At 42.6% G+C, this 19,970-nt stretch overlaps 1 protein-coding gene across 1 annotated transcript; it reads left to right on the top strand.

The window, feature by feature from the left end:
• Window positions 1-2,205: 2,205 nt before the first annotated feature.
• Window positions 2,206-18,433, top strand: siah1 (siah E3 ubiquitin protein ligase 1). Its single transcript, XM_080186958.1, has 2 exons — window positions 2,206-2,339; window positions 14,721-18,433. The coding sequence occupies exon 2, from the start codon at window positions 14,723-14,725 to the stop codon at window positions 15,569-15,571; it is 849 nt and encodes a 282-aa protein (XP_080043084.1). The 5' UTR covers window positions 2,206-2,339; window positions 14,721-14,722; the 3' UTR covers window positions 15,572-18,433.
• Window positions 18,434-19,970: the final 1,537 nt, after the last annotated feature.

The raw sequence follows: 19,970 nt of genomic DNA, 5'->3' as shown, positions 1-19,970 counted from the left end.
CTCTATTGCTCTGGGGGAAAACCTGGAACTGTGGTAGTTTAAGAAGGCTTTTCGAGGGCAATTGGGAATAGGCAATAAATGGTGGCCTTGCCAGCAATACCCACATTCTGTAAATGAAAAATGTTTAAAGGAAAATTCTTGGTGATACATAAACATTAAAGGATGTATGGGAGAAGTGTGGGATTTTTTAAAAAAGCTATGATGATGCGCTAATCTAGCACTTATTAGCTATCCCTAACTGCATTGAGAAGGAGGTGGTGAACCAACTTTCTGAACTTCTGCACTTAATGTGGTGTTAGTACACTCACAATGCTGTTCGGAATTTCCAGGATTTTGGCCCAGTGACACTGAAGGAACAGCAATATAGTTTCAAGTCAGGATGGTATGTGGATAGAAAGAGATTGCGAGTGGTGGTGTTCCCATGTATCAGCCTTCCTAGTCTTCTTGGTGGTCATCTGTTTGGAAGATGCAGTCGAAGGAGCCTCAGCAACTTGCTGCAGTGTATCTTCTACATTGTACACACTGTTGCCATTGTACGTCGGTGGTGGAGCGCTTGAATGTTTAAGGGGTTGGATGGGATGCCAAACAAGCAGGTTGCTTTGTCTCAGATGGTGTCATGAATGTTGGAGCTGCACTCAGCCAGGCAAGTGGAGATTACTCCGTCACACTCCTGATTGTAGATGGTGGCCTGCCTTTGAGGAGGCAGGGAGTGAGTTGCTTGCCGCATGATTCTTAGCATCAGTATTTGTATGGTTAGTTCAGTTTCTAGTCAGTTGTAATCCCCAGGATGTTGAGCATTGAGGATTCAGTAATGGTAACGCCGTTGATACTTAAGGAGAGATGGTTAGACTCTTTCTTATTGAAGATGGTTGTTGCCTGGTGCTTGTGTGGCACAACCATTGCTTCTCATTAATCAGCCCAAGCCTGGATGTTACAAAAATAGAAAATGCTGGAAAAAATTCAACAGGTCTGCCAGCATCTGTAGAGAAGAGCTAGCTTTTCGAATCAGGATGACTCTTCATCAGAGCTCAAATATTTTATTTTTATCAAGCTTGGATGTTGCTTGGCGTTATACACATTGGACTGCACGGAGAAAAGAATAACAGGCCAGCCTGACAGGCAATATTTGCTTTATATCTCCTGTGCTAGAACATGCTGTGATTCACTAAATTGTGTCTGCAAATTGTGTTGCCAACCATATGGGCTAACAACTCCAACTGACTTAGATATAAGCAAAATACAATAGATGCTGGAATCTGAAACAAAGAATGGAAAATGCTGGAAAACCTCGGCAGTTCTGGCAGTGTCTGTAGAGAAAGAGTAGAGCTAACGTTTTGAGTCAGGATGACCCTTCGCCAGAGCTCGAGTATTTTGCCTTTATCAAGCCTATACGTTGTTTGAGATTTTACTCATTGGACTGCATGGGGAAATGAATAACAAGCAGACCTGACAGGTGATATTTGCCTTACATCTCATATGCTATAACATGTTGAGATTTTTAGGTGGGGAAAGTAAATTGTGTTGCTGACCATTTGGGCTTCAAATGAATTAGATAAAAGAAAAATAAAGTGGATGTTGTGATCTGAAACAAAAACAAAATGAGAAAATCTCAGCTGGTCTAACAACTTCTGTGGCCAGAGAACAGAGCCAACGTTTTGAATCAGCCTGAACCTTCGTCAGGGCTTGAATATTTTGCCGTCATCACGTTTGGATTATAGTCATTGGCCTGCATTGAGAAAAGAATAACAGGCCGATCTCACAGGCAATATTTGCCTTCTATCGCCTGTGCTATAACGTGCTGAGATTCTCTCAGTGGCGAGTGCAAATTGTGTTGCCGACCAAAATGGGCTCCAACTAACTTAAATAAAAGCAAAATACTGCGAGTGCTGGAATCTGAAACAAAAACAGAAAAATGCTGGGAAAATTTCAGCAGGTCTGACAGGATCTGTAGCGAAAGTACAGAGATAACGGTTCCCGTCATGATGGCCCACGGTCAAGACCTCCAAACGCGCGACGAGCGCGGGAAAAAGCGCGAGCGAACGAAGGAAGGAGGGCGGAGTCGGGTCGGCGCCGCTGATTGGCTTGGCGGCTGGAATAATTAAGTGCGTGACGCGGGGCAGGTGGACGCGTGTGGGGGCTCGAGCGCGGGCGGCGGTTAGAGCCGTTCTTCAGAGAGTGAGCGCGAGCGAGAGGGGGGGTGGGGGTGAAGGAGCCGGGCCACCCCAACGGAGCCAGTCGGCGGCTCAGTGCCTGCTTTGTACCAGCCAGCTAGGCGGGCGGTGGCGGAGAAACAAGCAGCCATACCTCCGGCAGCGACTGGAGTGTGCATTTTGAAGCCGGTAAGGGCGATTAAGAATCGGACCTTTAAAAGCACAAAGAGGGAGGAAGATCCTTTTATTGGAGGGGAAGAGAGAGATGTTTGAGGTCGAATTGTGCGTGATTCCGGTGGCTCCCCACATTTTTTTTTGTTAGCAAGGCTGTGTTTCCTCCTTTTTGGTGGAGGCTGAAGCGGGGAGCGGCTTGTGTTTAGTGTGTGGGAGAGGCCGCCGGCATAGCGAGGGCTGACTAGGCCGCGGCCCTCCTCTGTCTCTCTTTTACTCCAGCTCCCTATTGTTGTCAATAGCTGCCGCTCTCCGCTTGCTGCCTTTTTTTTACCCCCCCCCCTCTTGTCGGCTGCAGACCTCCTGTCTAACGTGGTTTTTTTTTAAAGTATGCTGAACAGCCGCCACAAGTCTCTTGGCTCCCAGTCTAGTTCCTTCCACCGTGTTCTCTCTCTGTCTCTTTCCTCCCGTCTCTGCAGTGCTTTTTTTGTTGTTGTGACACAACGGAAAGAGAAACAAAAAATTGCACGCTGGCGGATCAGCTTTTTTGTGTGTGGATCCGAAAAAAAAGAGTTTAACCTCGTGTGTATGTTTGACACAATGGAGATGTTTGTAGGCGGAAAATAAAAAGCCCAGCCACCGCGTCTTTGTTCCGTGTTGACAGTCGCTGATAATTTAATATAACTCGCCCAAGGATCACGAGGTCTCCTCTGTCTGGCGCAGCAGCCGCTGAAGCTGGTTCAACTGGTGAGAAAGTGTGGTGTCTTAATACGTACAGGCAGTCCCCAACACTACGTACATATCCCCGTCTTTCACATGTAGCAGGTGCAAACAAGGCCGGCACCTGTAAAATTGGATTTTCCAACTGTCTTCATCCTCTTCGCCCCACTTAATTTTTAAACACAACCTGCGTGGGTAGAATGGTTATCTGATTGCTTAGTCACTATCCTCCATTTGAAGTAGTTATACAAAACGGGTAAGATTGTGTTGCCATGCAAAACCTACATGAAGGGTGACTTTAATGGGGAGAGAAGAAAGGTGAAGGAGAACTTTAACACGTGAAAGCTAAATTCTTGGCAGTTGGAAGGCTGAATACGGTAGTTTGCATACGTTGCTTGACTGCCTTTGATTTGATTTATTGTCACGTGTATTAATTAATACACAGTAAAAGTACTGTTGCATGCTATACAGACAAGGCATACTCTTTGAGAAGGAGAGAGTGCAGAATGTAATTTTAGTCATCTCTAGGGTGTAGAGAAAGATCAATTTAGTGCAAGTAGGTCCATTCAAAAATCTGATAACAAGGAAGAAGCTGCTGTTGAGTTGGTTGGTATGGGATCTCAGACTTTTCCGCCTTCTGTCAAGAAAAAGATGAGTATGACCAGGGTGCATTGAGTCCTTGATTATGCTGGCTGTTTTTCCAAGGCACTGGGAAGTGTAGACAGACTCAGTGGATGGGAGGCTGGTTTGTGTATTGACTAGACTCCCTTTTATAGTTTCTTGCTACGTTGGGCAGAGCTGGAGCCATACCAAGCTGTGATACAACCAGAATGGATGCTTTCAATGGTGCATCTGACATGCCAGATTTCCTTAGCCTTTTGAGAAAGTAGAGGTGTAGATGGGCTTTCTTAACTATAGTGTTGGCATGGCTGGGGGGTGGGTGGGTATCAGATTGTTAGTGATTTGCACATCTAAAAACTTGAAGCTCTTGACCATTTCTATTTCACCCCCATTGATGTAGACAGGCATCACTTATTGAAGTCAATGATCATCTTCATTTTGTTGAGAGGGAGAAGTTATTGTCACACCAGCTCACCAGGTTCTCCATTTCATTCCTGTATTGTGCCTTATTTCTTGGCTGAGAATTGCCTTCTCCCTTAATAAATTGGACCCTCATGTCCCCTATGAGCCTCTGCATTTGGTAGTACATAGTCACACAAGTACCTCTTTCCCCTATTATTTCAGTAAGTTCAAGGGACTTCTATCTGCAGCCCCCTAGTCATGCATGAAATCTGGCCCAGGAAGATTGCTGTTCCTTTCCATGCAGGTGAAGTACCCTGCATTTTCATCTCACTTGCATCCTTCAGAGCTTTCAACCTAGAATACTATTTGTTGCTCACGATGTAGTTTCCCCTGCATTGGGAGACCAGAAGCAAGTTCAATGATTGTTTTGCTAGACACCATTCTTGTTGCAAATGTCTGAGATACTATAATTCTCCACTCCCAACTTTTATATAGCTCTACAGGTCGGTATTACATCCACTATAGTGGTGAAACCACATCTTTTGGTCTTCATTGTAAGTAGGGAATAGACTTTCATTGGAGACAGGTCAGAAGATTCACTAGGTTGGTTCCTGGGTCCATATTCATTGCAGTTCAGAAGTGTGAGGTAATCTCAAAAGATTGAGGGGGATTGACAGGCTAAATATTGAAATTTTGATTCTCCTTGTGGGTTAGTCTAGAAATTGGGAATTTTCTACCCAAGAAAGCAGTGAAAGTTTGGTAATTGAATCTATCCATTGCTGAATTTGATTTTTTTTTGATCTAAATGGTAGCAGACAGGAAAGTGAGTTAGGCTGCAAAGATTAGGTGTGATTGAATGGTAGTGAAGGTCTGAGGAGCCAGATGGCCTCCTGCTCCTATTGGGCCCCTATGCTATTCCATTGAAGCTCATTATAAGCCTGTAGAATAGCACCCCATCCTTCACGGTATGTTAGCCCACTGGCCTATAATGTTTACAATCTAAACCTCGACTATAGCTTCCATTTCCCCTTGGACAGCAGATGCTAGATATAGTACTGCTCTACCTGTGATTCTCCAAAAGATGGAGTTGAGATAGATATCACCTGTCAGTAACAAGCCATTAGACTGTCTTGCTTTTATTGTATCCCCATCCCCTGTGTCATGTTGCAACTGTATAAACTGATCTAGATCTTGGATGCATCTTTATTTTGATTGTCACATGTATTAGCATACAGTAAGTATTTGCATACTGCACATAGAGAAGGAAAGGAAGGAGTGCAGAATCTAGTGTTAGTCATAGCTAGGGTGTAGAGAAAGATCATAAGAGGTAGGTCCTTAAAGTCTGGCAGCAGGGAAGAAGCTGTTGTTGAGTCAGTTGGTACGTGTCCTCAGACTTTGTATCTTTCCTGACAGAAGAAGGTGGAAAAGAATCTGTCTGTGGTGCGTGGGGTCCTTGATTATGCTGGCTGCTTTTCCAAGACAGTGCGAAGTGTTGACAGTCAGTGGGTGGGAGACTGGTTTGTTACCTTTTTTCTAATGTCTATTTTGCCCTTATCTAATCAGTGTCCTTTTCCTCCTCCAGTCTTTTTGCTATCTTAAGTTCACTGTCTTGTCACTTAAATTGTTTTCCACCTATACTTCAGTTTGGTATTTGTGAAAATAAATGCTTTCTTCCAATATAGCCCTAGTTTAGAAGGATCACGAAGATCAAGTTGAAGTGGACTTGGTTTTAAAAATAAGGTTCTCTCAAATATTTCTACTGATATCTATGCCCATCAATCTAAGACTAGGAAATGTCAAATGAGAATTCTTCAGAGTCTAGCACTACATAGCTAGCACCTGCCACACCACTGGAACATCCTAATGTGCCTTGCAGCCAATGAAACATTCCTTTTTGAAATGTTGTAATATAGGAAATGTGGCAGCTAAGTTGTGTGCCTGCAATGTTCCTACATCAGTAATATAATGCTGACAAGATGATCGTTGTTTTATGAAGATATCAAGCTTGCTTAGACTTTAGCAATTGTTAAAGTACAAAATTCAAGTCTTAGGAATGAAGCTGCAAGGAGTGATCAAGCAGCATGTTTTGATCTTTGAACCAAAGATGCAGTCATGAGACCAGCTAGGATGACTTGAAAGAAACAATAATTGTTCGTCTAAACTAGGTAGGAAAGGGTATGATTACAGCTGAGAAGATGTTTGCTTATCTTGCAAGTTGCAATTTCATGTGTTCTGTCTGAGAATGTCATCCCTAACTGAAACAATGGTTAGCACTGCTGCATCACAGTGCCAGGAACCAGGGTATTGGTCATGAAAGTTTGCATATTCTTTGTTTGTATGGGTTTCCTGTGGGTGCTCAGGTTTCCTCCCACACTCCAAAGAAGTGCAGATTTGGTGGATTGGCTATGCAGAAATGTACTGAAAACCCATATAAATTAGTGACTTAGGCAGGGGTAGTGATTGAGCAGGAATTGCATATAGGTCAAGGTGACTTCAAATGAGTTTGGGTTGATGGAAGTCAACCAGGAAAGTGGTGTTAGAGTCCTTGACTTTTGTGGCATTTGAGTTAAAACTGACACCCCATTTTGAGGTCTGTTTTGACTTTACGATGTTATGCATGTGCACTGACATTCTGTACTGCCCATTTGAATGACAGAATAAGCCAAACCATCTTGTTTGGTTTTATTCTGGAAACAAGTGTCTTTTTGGTGCAATTATCTCAGTTTCTAATATATTTGTGTTCAGACTTGCAGAAATTCAAGGTTAAACAGACAACTGATGGTGATTGAATGGCTTCATTATATCTTCCACACTAACTGAGGAACATGTGCTAAGACATGCAGACACCAACAGTCACCTCAGCAACTTGATGGGGCAAGAGTTGAGAGCATTTACAGTGCTGGGTGCTCCACAAATGATGTCTGACCCAAATTGTACTTATTTTGGTATGGGAAAATTTGGATCTGACTCAAACCAAAGTTTTGAGAATTGCTTGTATTTCAATCGTAATGGACTTAAATCTTGGCTTGGGCTGAGCTGAGCTGAAAGCTGAGTCTTTTAAAAGCTCGACTCTGAGAGCAGTCTGATCCAACTACAAATGGCAACCAAGGGAAGAGATGAAATCCATGATGAGGAATAGCATTTTTTGACAGCAGGAGTGATTTGTCCAATGTAAGAAGTGTTTAACATTTTAGCAACTTAACAAGGAAGCAGTGGTGGCAGTGAGCTGGATGCCTTGAGTAGGTAATTGAACTGTGCATGCTACTGTTCAAGTAGTCTGGCTGATCTGTCCTTTGGTACCCATACCAGCAAAAGTTTAGTGCTGTCAGTATTGTCGTGCAATTGTATAGAGTCCAGAGCCTTGGAATATAATCCTGTATTTATGTTTTGTTACCATTTGTGTTGTTGGTGGGGGAACATGATGTCCTTTTTTAATTGGTCTATCTCAATGTCCCCAGCAGAGAATAAGTTTTATTTCTTCAATGCATTTTTGGCTCTCCAGATGTACCATATGGCAGGAACCTCCCGCTTTGCTGGAGGCCAATGAATAGGTGTGAAATTCGGGGTGAGCAAGAAGTGACTGAAGGCAATTTCCCTTGTGGACAAGGGGTAAGATACTTGAGCAGAATGCTTGTAGTGCCACAGGAGATTTTTAAAAAAGAGCAAGGTATGCCAAGCATGGAGGATGCCTGCTTGATAGCGCTACATCAGTGTGGCAAGAATGGGAAAGATTTGAGGTAATATATTTATGAATGTCAGGGGAAAGGGGGTGTTGGAAATGGGTAGTCTTCTTGCATAAGTGGGTGAAGGGAGGGCCCTTGAGTGTTGATTACATTTGGTAATCAGTAGGTTCTTCACAGCAGAAGTTAATTCAGGCAGTTGCTCTCTTTTCCAGCCCCACAAAATGAGAATTTAATTGGAGTTCCATGACTAAATGCTTTCAGTTGGAATGTTTATTTACTGTAGGTCACAGTATATAAAAGCCTATGTTTTTACATATATATAGTGTACAGGGCACCCCCCTCACCCTGCATTCAACCATGAATAGTCAGCCTCAATTTTTTTCATCCTGGGGATTGTTTAACTGAACGCAAGGGCAATATAGGCTGTTGTGAAGGTTAAAGCATGCCCAAATAGAACAGATTTGTATGGCAGATGACAAAGATGACCCCCCCCCCCCCCCCCCATCCCATGTACTTTTGTACACTGCATACAAGTGGAGGGATTTATCAAGACATGAAGGAGGTGACTTGTATGTCAACATCTGAATTGTCTGGGCATCATTATTTATGATTTCAGAAGTAGATTTTGGCAGTTCTTGTTGCAGGTATATTGGGTAACAAATGTGTATCCTACAGTGAACTATAAGAAAGTAATCCACATTGATCCGATCCAGGCTAATTAAGAAATTTGTCAAAGCCACCTCTTTAGCTGCAACCTGAAATAAAATCTAATTGAGGATGTGCCATCTTTTCAGTTATTGAAACCAAGGACCTCTTGGTCTCAGATGGTTTTTTCTCTTTCATTGTTCAGCCAATCAACCCCCTAGAATTGTGCAGTTGAATATTGTTAAATTTATTTTTGAGGCAAGAATGTTATGACAACCAAACGGGGCATCTAGATTCTAAAACAAAATGCTGCAGGTGCAAAGGTGGAAATGCTCTGCAGTTCAGGCAGTGGAGACAAAAATGGTTAACATTCAGGTTGATGTTTCATCAGACATGAGTTTAAATTCCACTTGTGGAAGTATTTCTGTTCAGCTTTCAAATGAGTGGCTGATTTTAATACCAATTGTTCACATATGAAGAATTACTTTGGTTATTTTTCTACTCACTTATGGAATATTAACAATTGGATTAATTGGTGTGGAACATTAATCCAAACTTTTTTTCCACCACCTGAATGGTGGCATTGTTTGAAAATTATGGTTGTCCAATTTCTGGCACTTCCCTGTTGGAGAGTATTCAGCCATGTGACCAAGATTTGGCAAAGGTATTCCCAATGAAGCAACCTTCAAAATCCAAATTTCAGTTTGTATGAATGGAGGGAGTTAATATCAAGGTCCTCAAGGACAAGTGAGTAGGGTTCTAACTGAAGCAGTATTTATTTCATGTAGTGTAGCAGGATGTCTTGTATTGTGAAATTGGTAACCTGCTTACCTTCAGAAGCTTTGTTTATGTGCAACTTTATCCTGTATTCGCATTTGGACATGGGAACAAGTCTGAGGTGCTGAGCTTACTTTTATGCAAAACCTTTGAAGAACGTGCAAAACTGTTCATGTTCTAATGACAGTTTGGCAGGGTGGGTGTTGTTGTGGTTGTATCCATCCCATTGAGTGGTATTTAATTCTGCACAAGGGAGATATTAATGTACATAAGAACATAATAAGAACATAAGAAATAGGAGCAGGAGTAGGCCTTCGAGCCTGCCCTGCCATTCAGTAAGATCATGGCTGATCTGTCGTGGCTCAGTTCCACTTTCCCGCCCTCTCCACATAACCCTTAATCCCCCCTCTTATCAAAAACCCATCAACCTGCGTCTTAAAAATATTTAGCGAGGCAGCCTCCACCACTTCAACGGGCAGAGAATTCCAGAGATTCACCACCCTTTTGAGTGAAGAAGTTCCTCCTCAACTCCGTTCTAAACCCCCCCCCTTATCTTGAGGCTGTGCCCCCTAGTCCTACTGTCTTTTTTGAGCGGGAAGAGTCTCTCCACCTCTATCCTATCCATCCCGTTCTTCATCTTATACGTCTCAATGAGATCTCCCCTCATTCTTCTAAACTCTAACAAGTACAAGCCTAGTTCATTCAGCCTCTCCTCATAGCTCAACCCCCTCAACTCCGGTATCAGCCTAGTAAACCTCCTCTGCACTCCCTCCAAGGCCAAAATATCTTTGCGCAGGTGAGGTGCCCAAAACTGCACACAGTACTCCAGCTGCGGCCTCACCAATGCCCTATACAGATGCAGCAAGACCTCCCTACTTTTATATTCAATCCCCCTCGCTATGAAGGCCAGCATCCCATTTGCTTTCCTGACCACCTGCTGCACCTGCAAGCTGGGTTTTTGAGACTCATGCACAAGGACCCCGAGGTCCCTCTGCACCATCGCCTGCTGTGGTTTTTCGCCACGTGAGTAATAGTCCTTCCTACCATTATTCCTACCAAAGTGGACCACCTCACACTTGCCAACATTAAATTCCGTGTGCCATTTCCTGGCCCATTCGCCCAGCCTATCTAGATCCTTCTGTAGACTCTCCACACCCTCCGCACAATTTGCCGTTCCCCCAATCTTGGTGTCATCAGCAAATTTCGACACCCTACACTCGGTTCCCTCCTCCAGATCATCTATATAAATGGTAAATAGCTGAGGCCCCAGCACTGACCCCTGGGGCACTCCACTAGTCACCATCCGCCAATCTGAATAGCACCCGTTGACCCCCACTCTCTGTCTCCTATTTGACAACCAATCCTCTATCCACGCTAACACCCTACCCCCAACTCCATGTCCCCCGACCTTCTGCAGTAACCTCTTGTGAGGTACTTTGTCAAACGCCTTCTGAAAATCCAGAAAGACCACATCCACCGGCTCTCCTCTATCCACCGCCCTAGACACATCCTCATAGAACTCCAGTAAATTTGTCAGACACGACTTCCCTTTAATGAAACCGTGCTGCGTCTGCTCTATCAAGCAATTCCCTTCAAGATGCCTCGCGATTTCCTCCTTAATGACGGATTCTAACATTTTACCTACCACAGACGTTAAACTAACCGGCCTATAATTCCCCGCCTTTTGCCTGGTACCCTTCTTAAACAACGGCGTAACATTAGCCGTTTTCCAATCTTCCGGCACTTCCCCGGAATCCAGCGACGTCTGTAAAATAACCACTAAGGCATCCACTATCACCTCCGCCATTTCTTTCAGAACCCTCGGATGCATTCCATCCGGTCCTGGGGACTTGTCCACAATCAGCCCCTCCAGTCTGTTGAGCACCACCTCTCTAGTAACAGTAATGTCATTAAGACCCTCCAGTCCTACCATCTTTCCATCGCTAACGCCCGGCAAATTATTCACGTCCTCCTCTGTGAAGACAAACAAAAAAGTTATTCAATACCTTAGCCATATCCCCATCCCCTACCACTAGGTCCCCTTTCTCATCCTCTAAAGGACCAACGTTCACCCTAGCCAGCCTCTTCCTTTTTATATATTTAAAAACTCTTGCTATCCTTTTTTATATTAAGCGCTAAATTACCCATGTACAGCATTCGATACATAAGAACATAAATAGGAGCAGGAGTAGGCCATCTAGCCCTTCGAGCCTGCCCTGCCATTCAATAAGATCATGGCTGATCTGTCGTGGCTCAGTTCCACATTCCCACCCTCTCCCCATAACCCTTAATCCCCTGTCTTATCAAAAACCCATCAACCTGCGTCTTAAAAATATTTAGCGAGGTAGCCTCCACCACTTCAACGGGCAGAGAATTCCAGAGATTCACCACCCTTTTGAGTGAAGAAGTTCTTCCTCAACTCCGTTCTAAACTGCCCCCCCTTTATCTTGAGGCTGTGCGTCCTAGTCCTACTGTCCTTTCTGAGCAGGAAGAGTCTCTCCACCTCTATCCTATCCATCCCATTTGTCATCTTGTACGTCTCAATGAGATCTTCCCTCATTCTTCTAAACTCTAACGAGTACAAGCCTAGTTTATTCAGCCTCTCCTCATAGCGCAACGCCCTCAACTCCGGCATCAGCCTAGTAAACCTCCTCTGCACTCCCTCCAAGGCCAAAATATCCTTGTGTAAGTACGGTGCCCAAAACTGCACACAGTACTCCAGCTGTGGCCTCACCAATGCCCTATACAGCCGCAACAAGACCTCCCTACTTTTATATTCAATCCCCCTCGCTATGAAGGCCAGCATCCCATTCGCCTTCCTGACCACCTGCTGCACCTGCAAGCTGGGTTTTTGCAACTCATGCACAAGGACCCCGAGGTCCCTCTGCACCGTCGCCTGCTGCAGTTTTTCGCCACGTAAGTAATAATTCTTCCTACCAAAGTGGACCACCTCGCACTTGCCAACATTAAATTCCATTTGCCATTTCCTGGCCTATTCGCCCAGCCTATCTAGATCCCTCTGTAGACTCTCCACACCCTCTGCGCAATTTGCCGTTCCACCAATCTTGGTGTCATCAGCAAATTTCGACACCATACACTCGGTTCCCTCCTCCAGATCATCTATATAAATGGTAAATAGCTGAGGCCCCAGCACCGACCCCTGGGGCACTCCACTAGTCAACCGCCAATCCGAATAGCACCCATTGACCCCCACTCTCTGCCTCCTATTTGACAACCAGTCCTGTATCCACGCTAACACCCTACCCCCAACTCCATGTCCCCTGACCTTCTGCAATAACTTCTTGAGGCACCTTGTCAAACGCCTTCTGAAAATCAAGAAAGACCACATCCACCGGCTCTCCTCTATCCACCGCCCTAGACACATCCTCATAGAACTCCAGTAAATTTGTCAGACACGACTTCCCCTTAATGAAACCGTGCTGCGTCTGCTCTATCAAGCAATTCCCCTCGATGCAATAAACAAATGTCCCAAAATTCAAGAAAGATTGCCCCTTGTATTATTTGAGGAGACATGGGAGACAGAATCTGAGTTGCTCCTCCAAAGTCAGATTCTCTTGTTACTGCTCCTCCAATTATGGTTCCATTTCTCTTTTCTCCCCCCCCCCCCCCCCTCTTTTCCAGATCTTGCTGGGTGGTCTGGCTTTCAGCAGTATGGGCTGGATGTTGTTGAAGGTGGCAGGCATTGATGTGAGTGGGTCATCTTATTTGCCCTGGCCAGATTGTTAGCTTGCTGTAGTGTCTCCATGATAGTCAAAGGCTCCAGCTGCTAACCTTTGAGTGTAAGTTACCCTTCCAGTATGCACAGTGGCTTGTGGATACAGCTGACAGGTGAATGGTTCTGGTATTGGTCTTATCCTTCGCCTGACCCATTTCAGTTGCTGGGACCACTCTGTCAAGAAGGAACTGTAGGCTACTCTGTGCTTATTCTGTTGACAGACTTTGGGCATTGGCTTTGGACCTTGAACTGTCTATATGATGGTATCCAGGCTTGGTTTCAACTAGGATGGGTGAGCCACGGGAGTGGCAAATGGTGAACAAAAGCTACCTCTTAAAACTGGAGTAACCCTTGGGTCGTGAGTAAATTTCTGACCCTCGTACATAGTCATAGGGTGACTGACTGGAAACCGGAGATTTGGCATAAGAAAATATAGGCAAAGGTGAGGCAGTGCTGCTAGTAAGAGGATCTTTTGGAGGATCAAAATGTACTTGTTTGAGTACAGCTCCAAATAGAATGGGGAATAAACTTTAGGAATTGTTTGTAAGGCCACCAAACTAGTGGTAACACAAAGTTGAGCTGCATGTAACTTGAAATATAATAATGGGTGACTTAAATTTACATAGACTGGGTGGAGGATGAATTCCTGAAATGAGATGGATTTCTAAAGCAGTGGTTCCCAATCTTTTCAGTAACACAGCACATTTTAGTGAGACAAAACCATTTCATGACATTCACTATTTCCAACTGTTCATAATGTTATATTTACTTTTGCTATAGTTAGTCATACTGACTGGAATATAGGTCCAATTTGCCCATAGGATAATCCTGCCATCCCTGATGCAAGTAGAGCAACAGTGGTTAGCACTACTGCCTCAGCACTGATCCAGGTTTGATTCCTTGCTTGGGTCACTGTATGGTGTTTACATGTTCTCTCCATGTCTGTGGGTTTCCTCCCACAGTCCAGAGATGTGTGGGTTAGCTGGATGGCCATGCTAAATTGCCCCTTAGTGTCAGAAGGACTAGCTAAGGTAAATGCATGGGGTTATTGGGATAGGGCTTGTGTGGAATTGTGGTTGGTGCAGACTCAGGCCAAATGGCCTCCTGCACTGTAGGGATTCCATGAAGTCTGAATTTTGGTTGCACTGCCCCTATAACTATAGTTAGGCCCACTACTTCCATAAGCAAAAGGAATTTGTGCCTGCTAGCATCATGCACTTTTGTGCTAAGGACTATAAAAGGCAAAAGTTTAGAAAGCTAAATTAGACTGCTTTTTAGTTTCTGATTATGCTGCATCTTATCTGCATTGTAACATTAATTTCCAATTGAACTGTTAGCAAAAATAGGGGCAGAAAATGCTGTAAATACTCAGGTGAGACAGCCTTTGTAGAGAAAAACCGTTAACGTTTGGATTGGTGACTGATCATGTTGACTCAAAACATTTCTGCAGGTGTTGCTTGACAAAGTATTTCCAGTTTCTGCAATGTTCTGTTTTTGCAATAAGGGCCTTTTCTGATGGCATGATTGCATCACATGCTCCCATCCTCTCCCATCCTCACATCTTGTTTTTTTTTTCAGTCTGTGTAGGCACTTGGCAATGTGCTTTAATAGACTGGCTTTGCCATGTGCTCAAGGCAGTGGATAGAGCATAGTCCTTTGCAGGGAAAAAGATGGATGCATGAGGGGAATGAGTCAGCTCAGTAATGTTGGTATATCTCTGGGTGAAGGATGGTATGGAGATGTAAACAAAAAAGGCTATTTTTTTGGATTAGTAAATGCTGCCATTCTAACTTTTTTTCTTTGTCCTCTTTTCAGAAATGAGTCGTCAGACTGCCACAACACTCCCCACAGGTACATCAAAATGCACTCCTGCCCAGAGAGTCCCAGCATTGGCAGGAACTACAGCCTCCAACAGTGATTTAGCGAGTCTTTTTGAGTGCCCAGTCTGCTTTGACTATGTGCTGCCACCAATTCTTCAGTGCCAGAGTGGCCATCTTGTCTGCAGCAACTGCCGTCCTAAACTTACATGCTGTCCTACTTGCCGGGGCCCTTTGGGTTCCATTCGCAACTTGGCTATGGAAAAAGTGGCCAACTCTGTACTGTTCCCTTGTAAATATGCCTCTTCAGGTTGTGAGATAACACTGCCACATACAGAGAAAGCAGACCATGAGGAACTCTGTGAGTTCAGGCCATACTCATGTCCTTGTCCCGGTGCCTCTTGTAAATGGCAGGGTTCTCTAGATGCTGTAATGCCACACCTGATGCATCAACACAAGTCCATTACAACCTTGCAGGGTGAGGACATAGTTTTCCTGGCCACAGACATTAACCTTCCAGGTGCAGTTGATTGGGTTATGATGCAGTCATGTTTTGGCTTTCATTTCATGTTGGTCTTAGAAAAACAAGAAAAGTATGATGGCCACCAACAATTTTTTGCCATAGTACAATTAATTGGAACACGCAAACAAGCTGAGAACTTTGCCTATAGACTTGAACTCAATGGCCACAGACGGCGACTGACTTGGGAAGCAACTCCTCGATCAATTCATGAGGGTATTGCCACAGCAATTATGAATAGTGACTGTCTCGTATTTGACACTAGCATTGCACAGCTTTTTGCAGAAAATGGAAACCTGGGAATCAATGTAACAATCTCAATGTGTTGAAATCGACATTTCATGTGCTCTTGTCAGGGGCCAGTATTGGGGCATTAAATGCTATACAATGAGCTCTGAATATTGGAGGCATTGCATAACATTTGCTGCCAGGCATTTTTATCAGACTGGCTTCTTGGATTGTTCAGTCTGGGTCACAATGGTAAGATGCAGAACTGGCTCATAGTAAAATTTAACACTAATTATAAACGCAGTAAACCACTGAACAGAAACCCTCTTTTTGTAGAAGGTAGTGCTATGAATCTAAAGAGAATGGGCATAAAACAAATGCAAGAAGTGCTACAACTTTGTAGTTCATTTTGATTGTATTGTCAGCTAAAAGGTGTTAAACATTTGTTCTGATTGTCTTTACTCATGAGCCATGTTGGGCAGTTTTAAGTTGCTGCTTTTCTCATTGTCACTACATAGAACTGCTGCTGTTTGTAAATTTTTCTGTGTATGGCTATCTTCATGAACTTTTTCATTTCCCTTTTTTGTACAACCAGCCCCTCAAAGCCATTTAGTTCATTTAATATCCTATTCAGTTTACAAGTTTATATCTTTCCAATATTTTAAGTTTTTCTCTGCTTAGTACTAAACTCCAGGTTAGTGATAAAACAATTTTAAAGTGACTAATTTCTGAATCCTGAAAATGCTTGAGTTGCAGTATCTAATTATATAATGGATAATTGAACCAACATAATGCACTTTCATTAGCTGTTCAGCATGAAATCAAAATGCATTTGTTGCACATTTCAATGCATCTGCAGGTTTTTAAAATCAGTTTATCCAAATCTAACTACACTGAGCCTAATACAACACTTGGCCTCCCCCTTCCCATTGCATATTTTCCTGCACAACCATGTTTCTTCAGTGGCACAGCCTTGTTGCTTCAGGCCTTTGGGAACAAAAGATCTGGATTTCCCATTGCTGTGGAGAAGGATGATTGGAGCTACTGCATGAATACAGTGTCAACTTCAGAACCTTCTTTCCCCTTTTTTTTTAAAAGACAACTTCTGGTCACTTGGAGTCACAACTTTAAAATATTTTATTGGTAGTTGGATGTGATTAGCTAGCTGTTTAGAATTGCCAAGCCAATCTATTCTACCTACCTTGTAGAATGTTGCTTAAATGCAATAAGTTGCACAGTTTTTTAATTTTGTACAGGATAAATCAATACTTCCAGTTATTGGTCTTTTGATTTAATTTTGATCATGTTTTAATTATTTGCAGCTACTTACCTGAGTGGTTTCAAAGACTTGTCATTTCACTGTACATGAAGGTTCAGTTGTGGTCATAGTTGTGTGCAGATTTTCAAGTGTCTGCAGACTGGATTTAAATTTGAACCAACTGTAAAACTTTCAAGTAACTTCCAGTAACTAGATCTAGCTACCTATACTTAATGAGACCTATTCATAGTCTTTTATGTAGAAACTTTGCATTTCTTCCCTGTAAGTTGTAGCCATGTTTAAATACTGTGTTGCAATGAAGTACAATTTTCTGTCTGCCCCCACTTCAGTTGTATCTAATGAATTAATTAACACTAAATAGTTTCTTGTGCTTTTAAAATTAGTGGCAGTCCAGGAGCCAATATTGCCTAGAACTCTGATGCTTAAAATTAAACTTGATTCAGACGATGTCTTCCCTCTAACTAGCAGCTTTACAACAAAAGATGACCCAAGATTGAATTTCTATACATGTGACTCCTTTTTGTGAAGCTGGTAGTTTTGTTTCGAAGTCCAAACCAGTCAGGTACAATCCTATAAAATTAGAAGGCAGGGATTTAATATTTTTTCAGATTCCTTTCACTTTAAGGAAAGCAACTTTGACTCTCCAATTGCCATTATTTAGACAGTGTTACAATGACATGATGCATATTAACAGTATTTAATGTTTAAAAGTTAACTCTAATATTAAAAGTTGAGCTCTGCAGTTAATTTGCATTGTATAGTGACTAATGTGCTAGGAGTAACTGGATTACTTTTTAAGTAGTATGCACATGGTTAAGTTTTGAGACTACAGAAGTATAGCTTTTGAATTTTTTCTTCATCCTTGCCTCACCTGACTGAACAACTTAATCAACGTGGTAAGATGTCTTCCTACAATGCAGTCTGAAATGTCAGCTTGTAGGAATGCCTTTCCGCATTTAACATTTAGGTATCTGAATTAGCATCTACTCTTGGATTAAAATTGTTCTAATGAAGCTTTTTGAATCATTTGTGCAATAACTTAGTAAGGATTTGATCAGAACCTTTCCAAAAATGCAGTGCCAGTAGTATAAATACAGCTACCAGATGGCTAAATGCACAGCCAGTTTAGTATAATGGAAGCTTATGACTAACTTTGCTTAACTATTACAGATTTGTGTAATAGTAAAACAACTTTTTTGTTCATACACTTTACTGTATGCTGCATAATTCAAGCTTGGGAGTAATTATACTTTAGTTACAAAATTTACCTACCCATAAAAAATCCTTGCTAATGAGGTAGAGTACTGCAGCTATAGCACTGGTAGACCAATCCCTTGTCTGTTCTGTGTATGTAGAATTTCATCACTTGTACAGTACATTACTCCTTTAAACTTGATTTGGAAGTAAAATGTTTTATCCAAGGCCATTTCCTTTCCCACTGTTTTCTCCTGTCTGTGCCTGTCCCTTTTTCTCTTCTGCTCTCCCCCACCCACCCACCACCTTAATACTTTTAAGCTAGCTTTGTGGTAGACCCATTTTTCTTGATGCTTAATACCATGCTGTTGTACAGTAAATGCTGTGTAAGGGTTACAGTTGAAACTTTTATAATACTGTTTTGCCTGAAACTTGATTTATTGTGTGTTTATGCTTTTATTTTAAACTCCAATAAAAATTGATATCACTACCTATTTCAGTTAGTCTTTTTAAACTAACTTTAAAAAAAATTGAAGTTACAGCAGCAGACTCCCTGATCTTGCTTTCTTGCATTAAGAGCAGGTTAGAGTTCATTGGAATTTTGCAAATCAAGTTTGGTTACTGAAGAGATAATGATATTGCCTCCTAAAATTGTACTCGGTTCTCTAGTAATTTCAGAAATCTTGTGTATAGCAATTTACTGGGTAAGTGCTTTGAATTTCACCGAGATTGAGGATGAAATTGGAACACTGAAGTAAGGTTCCTTCGATGTGTGTAAGCTTGTGCAGAAGCAGTGAGCTGAATCAGATCCCAATAATCCCTCAGTGTCCCTTTCTGTCTGAACTGATGAACAACAAAAGTAAGCCAAAGTGCAATTACAAATTTTAACCACTACAAAATGTTAATGTAATTACATTTCTGGTCATGATTTGTAGAATAGAAATGTTGTATTTGAAGACACAAACGAGCTGACATCAAACAAGCTGTGCGCAGTTCTGGTCGCCTCACTATAGGAAGGATGTGGAAGCTATTGAAAGGGTGCAGAGGAGATTTATAAGGATGTTGCCTGGGTTGGGAGGCATGCCTTATGAAGATAGGTTGAGGGAGCTGAGACTCTTCTCCCTAGAGAGATGAAGGTTGAGAGGTGACCTGATAGAGGCTTATAAGATGTTGAGGAATAGATAGGGTGGATTCTCAGAGGCTATTTTCCCCAGGCTGAAATGGTTGCTGCGAGAGGACACATTTGAGGTGCAGGGAAGCAAGTACAGAGATGTTAAGGGTAAGTTTTTCACTGAGGGTGGTGAGTGAATGGAATCGGCTGCCGTTGGTGGTAGTAGAGGTGAACTCACTGGGGTCTTAAAAGACTTCTGGATAAGTATATGGGATCTAATGGGATTGGGGGTTATAGATAGGTCTATGGCTTAATAGGTATAGATGTGATCGGTGCAACTTGTGGGCCAAAGGGCCTGTTCTGTAGTGTTCTATGTTCTACCGCAACATGCATGATAGGTGGGTTTCCTCTTGGGTGCTCCAGCTTCCTCCAGTTTAAAGATATGCAAGTTAGGTTGCTTGGCCATGCTAAATTGTCTTAGTATCAGGGGATTAGCAGGGTAAATATGTGGGTTTATAGGAATAGGGCCTGGATAGGATTGTGGTTGGTGCAGAGTGGGGAATGTTTTAATTTTGAGGTTTGCCACTTGCATGTAGGAATTTTAATCACTTGTAGATCTTGACACAAATTGCAACAATTTGGCATTCAAATGCTAAAGATACATTGTCAAAAGGATGAAGAACAGCAAATTGAGATTGGGAGGTGATTTAATGCCACAGGCTGAATGTTACATGTGTGAGAAATAGTGTATAAATATGATCAGAGGCAATGATAGCCCTACAAAGCTTTTTGAAATTCTGGATTATTTGAGATGAAGCAAGCCTGAAAGAAGAAGAGTACAGGATCCAAGTACCCACAAGGAAAAGCATGAACAAGTCCCATTCAGAGCACAGACTGAGCAAAAGTCTTTATCGTG

Source organism: Carcharhinus amblyrhynchos, chromosome 4, assembly GCF_965287045.1.
Source record: "Carcharhinus amblyrhynchos chromosome 4, sCarAmb.v2.hapA, whole genome shotgun sequence".
Taxonomy (NCBI): Eukaryota; Metazoa; Chordata; class Chondrichthyes; order Carcharhiniformes; family Carcharhinidae; genus Carcharhinus; species Carcharhinus amblyrhynchos.
Note: the sequence above shows the minus strand (reverse complement) of the source record. Positions and strands in the feature narration are given on the sequence as shown.

Excerpts from the sequence above, each read along its gene's own strand:
- siah1 (XM_080186958.1), top strand. The coding sequence starts at position 14,723 with ATGAGTCGTCAGACTGCCACAACACTCCCCACAGGTACATCAAAATGC.